Raw genomic sequence first — 7,874 nt, 5'->3', positions numbered from 1 at the left:
ATCATCCCCTGCAGCCGCTCGGCCGCCCTGTAAACTGCTGAAATTAAACTGATTCGGGTGCGACGTCAAAAATTAGGGTTTTATCCACTAATATCTGATGGGACGGGAAATTTGCTGTGGGCGGAGGCCGGATTACCGCTTCTAATTACTCCGGCAGATTTGCTCCCTGGCTCGCAGTGAAAGTCTCTTCGTCCAGCAAAACTGCAGCAAAACTGGGAAAGTGAACGTGAGGAATGTAAGTCCCCTGGGTTCTGACCTATATGTGATCTATTGGTGCGGCTCTTGGCTGGAGCCGCGATCGATCCGAATTAAAGCGTGACGGCCCGGCTGTACTCGGGGTGGGCGCCACACCGGACTGGGACACGGGTTGGAAATGCCCCGAACAGCTGGAGACGACTGACGTGCGAAACGCAGCTCGGAACAAACACGTCTGGGGCAAATGCTGTGTTCGTGGAAGCCTTTCACTGAGATTTCGTTTAATGGGAATAATGGTGTATGGCCATCTCCCTACCCACCGGGCATCTACCGATCCACATCCCTGATTTGTCTGGCCAGGGTTTTATAAAGTCGCCCATTACCATGGGCCCCGACTGTTTAAACACAAGAATCAATCGTACTGCATTTAATTTCTGCCTGATTGAGGTGGGGATGGGGCTGTATGTGTGGAAAAGCGGATAATAAAATTGTAGACGGCTCTATTTGTTGGACAGAAGCCCGTATGAGGAAACACCTTCCTGTCCTTTCTTCACACCTGTCTAATTCGGTGTCTAAAAGAAATGTCGGGATTCCTTTCGGCCCAAGGAGAAAACCTCCTAATCGTCCACAGCAAACCCGAAAGCCCCAGCAATTCAAATTACAATTATCCCAAATGAAAGTTATTGTTTTGCTAATCCCAGGAACAGCTTGCAACGGGAGATTTGGGTCTTTCTTTAATAATGTAAAGTTAATACGTAGTCCCCTTGTAATTATCTTTATCAGAAGACCCTTGTTTAATCTGCATGTTTAGCAGAAAAGGACCAAATCAAAAAGAGATCTGCTTTAAAGCACTGGCTGTAAGCTGTTTGGAAATGGTTCGCATAAACAGCTGAGGCAAGGAATTGCAATCCAGGTACAAGATCTGGACTCAGGCGAACCAATGACTGAATCCCCCTTTCAGAACGTGGCTACGGCTAGACACAAGAATCCCCAGTTCCTTTAGGGCGAGCAACCGCCCCACACGGTTTTAGCAGGGCCAGGTTCAATGCTGCTAAACAGTCAAGTTGCACTGGGGTCGGGGGGTGAATTGGGCTCAGTGTATGGCCACTGTATGAGCTTTCTTCCTTGTACCCAGCCACGAAGCTGCAGAAGGAGCCTCCTTTTCTCCTGTAATGCCCCAGAGACCCTGCCGGTGCCAAGGGCAGGACGCGAGCCCATCTCCGCCTCACTGAGCTGCAACTTGCTCCTTGGAAGAGCCCGCGGCGCATCGATTGCCCGAGTTCAGTTTTCCACGGGAAAGGACGGAACAAAACTTTCGTTGCTCTAAACCGGTTTCCCGCCCCCCCCCCGCTTCCCAGAATCCCCCAGGCTGTGGCGCTTCAGCAGGGGGTGTGAAACTCACTGGCTCTGGATCCCCCTTGCCCGACGGGGCCCGGAAAGCGAGGCGGGCCGGAGCGAGCTTTGCAGGTCCGTGTCGCTCGCCAGGTAGCTTGTGGCTGTCGGACACAGACGGGCACCTGGCGGGGCGAGGTGCTAGAGCGCAGCCCGGGCAGCCCTCGGGGGGCACCAACTCCCCGGCCAGGGCGGGGCGCTCCGCTAGCCGAACCTGGCCAGTGCCCTGCGCGCCCCGGGCGCACGGGCCAGGCTGAGCTGCGCCGAGCGACCCCCGGGGCAGCGGCTGGGCGCAGTGAAACGTGTCTGCTGGAGCAGCAGCGCCCGCGGGGGAGCGGGGTGGGCTTGCGGGGGCCTCGGTGGCAATTAATCCCCCGGGATTGGGAGCCAGGCCCGCCCCCTCCCCGGCCCCCTGCGGCGACGGGGCCCTGCCCGGAGCTGATTGGAGCCGGGCAGCGGGATAAAAGGCTCCGGGGAGGCTCTGCCCCCGTCCATCCTGGGCAGGCAGCGGCCAGCATGACAGGCCGGGAGGAGCCCGCCGAGGGCAGAGCCAAGGGGAAGGCGCTGGTGCCCGGCGCTGCCAGCGAGAAGGCGGCCCGGCTGGGCGCCCCGGCCCTGCGCTCCAAGGGCTTCGCCATCACCGACCTGCTGGGGCTGGAGGCCGAGCTGCAGCCGCCGGCCGCCCCCGTGGCCGGCGCGGGATGCGAGGGCGCCGGGGCCGGACTTGCGGGGGTGTCTCTGAGCGGCGGCTCCTTGCCCCTGGGCTTGGGCTTCCTCTGCGGCTTCGCGGCGCCGCCCCCGGCCGGAGCCCCCTGCCTGCTCCCGGCGCACGTCCCCTTCCTGCAGCCCCGGCCGGAGTTGCACCGGCACCCCGGGTCGCCCGCTGGCGGGCGCCAGGACAACGTCTCGGGTAAGGGCCCTGCCCTGCCCGCCGCCCCCGGGGCGCGCCCTGCCCCGGATTCCCTTCCCCAGCCGGGCCCTACCCTAGATCCCCCTCCCCAGCCGGGCCCTGCCCCGGGCTCTCCCCCTTCCCCAGCCGAGCCCTGCCCAGGATCCCCCTCCCCAGCCGAGCCCTGCCCTGCCCCGGCCTTCCCCCCCCCAAAGCCCGGGGCGCCCCCCAGCCAGCCCCAGCGCCGGACCCCGGAGCGGCCAGAGCCGCCAGGGGCCGAGCTCCGCAGCCGCGACGCACACGATGTGACCCGGCCCGGCGCTGTCCGCCCGCGTGGTGCTGAACCACCCGGCCCGGGCCCGCCGCCCGCTGGGGGAGACGCGCCCCACTCCCCGGGGCTGTGCTCGGGGTGGGAGGAGCGAGCTCAGCCTGGCCGCGGCCCCCCGGTCCCAGCCAGCTTCGCAGCCCGTCACCCCTGGCTGCTTCCCTCTGAGCCTCGGGCCAGCCTCCCCTCCCCAGGGTGCTGGCTGAATGTCCTTTCCCTCCCCCTGCGCACAGACGAGGACAGCCTGTCCGGGGACAAGGGCGAGCTGAAGACATCGACTTCCCAGATCAAGAGGAAGAAGCGCCGGCATAGGTACCCGCTCAGCTAGGGACAGCGGGCTGGGCCTTGCGGGAGCCCTGGCCCTGCTCTTCACAGCAGGGATCCCCTGGGATCATGGCATTGCTTGGGCTGGCCTGTCCTCCAGCACCACGGGCCTGGTACTGGTTCAGGGCTAGACTATGTCTACACTACAGCTTATGGCAACGTGACTGGTGTGGCCGCAGGGGTGGGACTGAAGCCGTGTTTATTCTAACTAGTGTTAGTAATGGGCAGCCAAAGGGCTTTTCACCAGGAGTAGCAGGGTTGAGAGACAGGAGCAAAGCTGCCCTGCCTAGGAATAAAACTCTAGTGCGGCTCAGTGGAAAATCCTGTGTAAACAGGACCAGACTCAGACCTGATTGCAGGCCAGAGTCATTGTAGACCTCGCCCTGGGGGAGTGCCTGGGGGCCCCTGCAGGAGTTCTGGGGCTCCCCGGGTGGCCAGTGACTGTTTGTTCCTTCTCCAGGACGGTCTTTACTGCTCACCAGCTGGAGGAGTTGGAAAAGGCTTTCAGTGACGCTCATTACCCAGATGTGTACGCCCGGGAAATGCTAGCTATGAAAACAGAGCTGCCGGAGGACAGGATCCAGGTAGCTTGTCCGTCCCAGCGCCAGGTGTGTTGGCGGTCGCCGGCCCGGCCCGAGAGCGAACGTGCTCAAGGCTGATACACTCCGGCCCCGCTGGCCGCGGCGCACACAGCTCGTCAGGAAGGAGCCTGTTCCCCGCCGAGATGCACCGTGGCACCCGGGGGCTGCTCTGCCCTCCCTCCCCTAGACACCAGGCTGGGCTCTGTGCCGGAGCCCCCTGCTTCGGACCCTCGTGCAATAGCGATTGGGCCAAATCTTCCCGCCTATCCTCAAGTGGCCCAGTTACTTCAACGACCAAAATGGCTAGAGTGGGGCCCTGAGTTTTTGAGGCTGATGCCCTTAAGAGCAGGACAGTTGGACAGGAGCCAGGACTAGTTATAACCAGCCCTATTTGATGGCCACCCTTTGGGGCTGCAGACCCAGGTTAGGGGGGAACAGGGACTCGCTGCTTGGGAGCCCTTGTTTTGTGTACAATGGCTGCCTTTTCCGGGGGGGTCTAAGATTTCCCGTGCTCCCAGCCCAGAGGAGATAGCCGTGCAGGCAGCTGTTCCTAGGGGGTTCGTGTTCACTGACTCGCTCCGGACAGCTGCTGGGGAAACACCTGAGTACGGATCCCCAGCCCAGGACTAGAACTAAAGAGCCCGTCCCGTCACGATAAACCTCATGCAATGCTCTCTCTCTCTCTCTCTCTCTCTCAACCCCCCCCCCCCCAACACTCTCTCCGACACACACATTCACACCTGGACACCCCCCCCCCCCGAACACCTTCTGGATGTAATCACACATGGACATGTACAAACCCCAACCCACACACATGCACTCCCCCGCCCGATCTCCCCCTCCCCCCACCAGGTCTGGTTTCAGAACCGAAGAGCCAAGTGGAGGAAGCGTGAGAAGTGCTGGGGCAGGAGCAGTGTCATGGCCGAGTACGGTCTCTATGGGGCCATGGTGAGGCACTCCATCCCTCTACCCGAGTCAATCATCAACTCAGCCAAAAGTGGGCTGGTGGGCTCCTGTGCTCCTTGGCTGCTTGGTAAGACAGCACATAGTCCAGGGTGCTGTACGCCCTGCTAAGCAATGCTGAGCGAACAGCCAGGTAGCTAGGGAGAGCCTGACATGCTTTATATTTAAAACTGTTACAAATCTCAGCCTTTCAAACACGCCAGTCTTTTTTTTTTTTGGGGGGGGGGGATTTAAAGTAAACCACAAATCCTTAGGTGGTAATTTTCAGAGTCTGTGTTAAAGTGTTTTGAAAAGGACGTGTTAACGAACAGATTAGAGTCGGTGACCCTTTTATTGCTATACAATAATAATATATTGTTATTATTATTTGTTATGATTTTAGCCCTGAGTCAGGGAAATACTTATGCACATATTTAATTTAAAGTTAACTTAAGTTGCTTAAGTGCATGTTTGAATAGGTGCTTAATTTATCATGTTGTTGTAGAGCGGTAGAGCCACCGGTAAGGAATAGAGCCCTACCTCCCTCCATACTTACAAGCCAATAATAGGCTCTAGACCCCAGAGAACTCGCAAACTAGGATTTAGACAATAGACAACGGAGGCACCCAAACTCATTGCGGTCAGATGGAATCTTTCTGCTGACTTCACTGGGCTTTGGATCTGTCCCTAAGGGAAGACATAGAAAAAAGAGGGGAGAAGAGGAGGACAAGGTAACAGCTGAGCCCGGTGTGTTTGAATTAGTTAGTAGGCACAATGCTCTCAGTTGTCCCAGGTGGATTTAAGCAATGTGTTATATTTACTTGCTCTTCTTCATTCTTGAAGGGATGCATAAAAAATCCATGGATGTTACAAGAAAGCCAGAGAGCGAGGAGAAGATGACAGGCAGCTGGAGACTGGAAGGTCCTGAGGAGGAATTAAAAATGAAGCCAGCAGATCACCAGAGAAGCTCTGGTGACAAATTCAGCTCTATGGACAATTCAGAAGATACAGCGATTGACCTCTCTAGCACAGCAAAGCAAGAGAACAGGAGCGCTTTGAGGCAATGTCTCAAAGGAGACCTCCAGACAGATGGGAAGGACAATGATCACTAAACTCAGGGAGCAGGGGAGGGGCGGGGTGTTAGGAAAATGAGCCCCCTTAACACTTTGGAAAGATAGGACTATTTATTCATTATTTTTTCAAACAATTAATACACAATTTTACATGAATATGAGACATTTTAAAACTGGATCCAGCCAAGATTCCCTCCCCCACAACTTTAAAGCTGTTTGTTAGTAATAAACAGGGCTGAGGGAAAGGTTTTAAAATGTTGATGTGAAAATGTCACTGGTTTTTGGGCAGCTCTAGTGATAAATCAGGAAAACCTCCCTTTCATTCTGTAACACAAACAACTGAAAGACACTTCTGCCAGCTAAACAGGACTATGACTGAGAGTGGAGCTATTCCTTCTGGACCCTATTTGGCGAAAAGATGGTGCAGGACTTAACAGAACCTTTATTTCCAAAGTTACATTCCAGCGTTTACTGTGATGTACTGGGTAAGCACCAACGTGGCAATTCTCAGTGTTTAAAATATGCAACTGTTCAGCCTCAAGAAGAAGCAGAAGGTATTTTTAAAAACTGTGGATCAGTTTTTCAGCTCTTGTAAGTTGACATAGTGCCATTGACTTCAAGAGAGCCAGGCCAGTTTACACCAGCTGAGGAGCTGTGTATCAGTCAATACAGCCTTATAAATGAATTACACTGTGTATTTTACTTAGAACTTGTATCGTGCGTGCGGGGGGATATGGGGGGAGGGATATTTTATGCAATAATTTTGTACGCTTTTGAATGTTATTTGATATACTATGCATAAAAGAACTCACACCTTTATGAAAATCAAGCCATAGCACCCCTAAGAAATTTTATGCTATTTTGTGAATTGTCATAGGAGACTATTTTGTAATTCTTAAATGTCCATAAAACAGTGTTAATGTCAGATCTATTTCTTGGTCTTTTTATATTTTTGTCTAAAAGCACTTTAGTTATCTGAATTTTCTGAATGTTGCTCTTCCTTTTCTGTCATTTATTTATTATGCATTATTAAATAAAAGTTTTCGGTATCTTTGCTTTTCCATCTGTATTTTTCATAGTAGCTTTGCTTGGATACATCTTCAGAAAGTGTTATGGCTCTGATCCTGCCTAGAATAGTGTACATGTCTGGTTTGTGAGCAGTTTTACTGAAATCCATGGCACTATTCTAGGGCATAAAGTTAAACACATGCCTAGGTCTTTGAGAGGTTGGGGCCTAAATAGACTCGGCAGGGTGCATCCGGGTTAATTAATGTCAAGTCATTTTGAAGATGAAAATCATTGTAGATGGGACTTTCAGAAGTGCCTTAGGAGAAATGCACCCAACTCCCATGGAAAGTCACAGGGAGATAAGGGCCTACTTTAAAAGGGATAGGTATTGATTAAGTTATCCTGCTGTTAATTATTTTGTTCAGAAACTTCACTGAACTTGCAGGGGATTTTGTGAGCATATCAAGGGCAGGTAGAGGGACAATAACTTGCTGTGGTATTGATGTAATGGCCTCATTTAGGCCTGCACCCATTCCTGGTGTTTTCAGGGGGGCAGCTTTGGGCCCTTTTTCTGAGTGCCTCTGTAGATAGAACATGAGAAACAAATGGTAATGTACAAAGCCAAATGTATTTCAAATCCCCCCATGCCCCCCAATAATAGTGCCATAGCAATGGGTGCACTGCCCTGTCTCCTTGGCACAGGAATGCTCGCATCTCATACTTCTTTAGGGTGAAAACAGACCCAGACCTGTTTCATAATTCTAACCGCCAGAGTATCCAGGATGGCAGTCATAAAGTACTAAGGGGTCAGAATGGCGTCATTACTCAAAACTCCCCTTTAATTAGGGAAGGGCCAAAGGCCCTCAACTGATGGCGAAATGTGCTCTTCTGAAATATGGGAGGAAGCCAGATATTAAAACCATGTCACTCAAATTAACTTTTGTCTGTAATGTGTACCCTTGGTATATACTCCACTTAGCACACTCCTGCTTGTGCATAAGGCAGAATTGGCCCACATGTATGTTGTAACAGCAGTATTGAAACATTTCCAGTTTTATCTGCTGGCCAAAATGTAACAGAAAATGATCAAAAGGCTTTATTAAAATCTGGGTAATTCCGGTCTGGAAACAGTCCCAATACAGCTC

At 53.4% G+C, this 7,874-nt stretch overlaps 1 protein-coding gene across 1 annotated transcript; it reads left to right on the top strand.

The window, feature by feature from the left end:
• Positions 1-2,103: 2,103 nt before the first annotated feature.
• VSX1 (visual system homeobox 1) lies at positions 2,104-6,723 on the top strand. The gene is made up of 5 exons (XM_043512197.1): positions 2,104-2,497; positions 3,035-3,113; positions 3,586-3,709; positions 4,559-4,739; positions 5,492-6,723. The coding sequence occupies exons 1-5, from the start codon at positions 2,104-2,106 to the stop codon at positions 5,758-5,760; spliced, it is 1,047 nt and encodes a 348-aa protein (XP_043368132.1). The 3' UTR covers positions 5,761-6,723.
• Positions 6,724-7,874: the final 1,151 nt, after the last annotated feature.

This window comes from Dermochelys coriacea, chromosome 3 (genome assembly GCF_009764565.3).
Source record: "Dermochelys coriacea isolate rDerCor1 chromosome 3, rDerCor1.pri.v4, whole genome shotgun sequence".
NCBI lineage: Eukaryota > Metazoa > Chordata > Testudines > Dermochelyidae > Dermochelys > Dermochelys coriacea.
This window is presented reverse-complemented; position numbering and strand designations above follow the sequence as displayed.

Coding starts and splice junctions, on each gene's coding strand:
- VSX1 (XM_043512197.1), top strand. CDS start 2,104: ATGACAGGCCGGGAGGAGCCCGCCGAGGGCAGAGCCAAGGGGAAGGCG. Junction 2,498..3,034: donor GCGCCAGGACAACGTCTCGG/GTAAGGGCCCTG, acceptor CCCTGCGCACAG/ACGAGGACAGCCTGTCCGGG. Junction 3,710..4,558: donor TGCCGGAGGACAGGATCCAG/GTAGCTTGTCCG, acceptor TCCCCCCACCAG/GTCTGGTTTCAGAACCGAAG.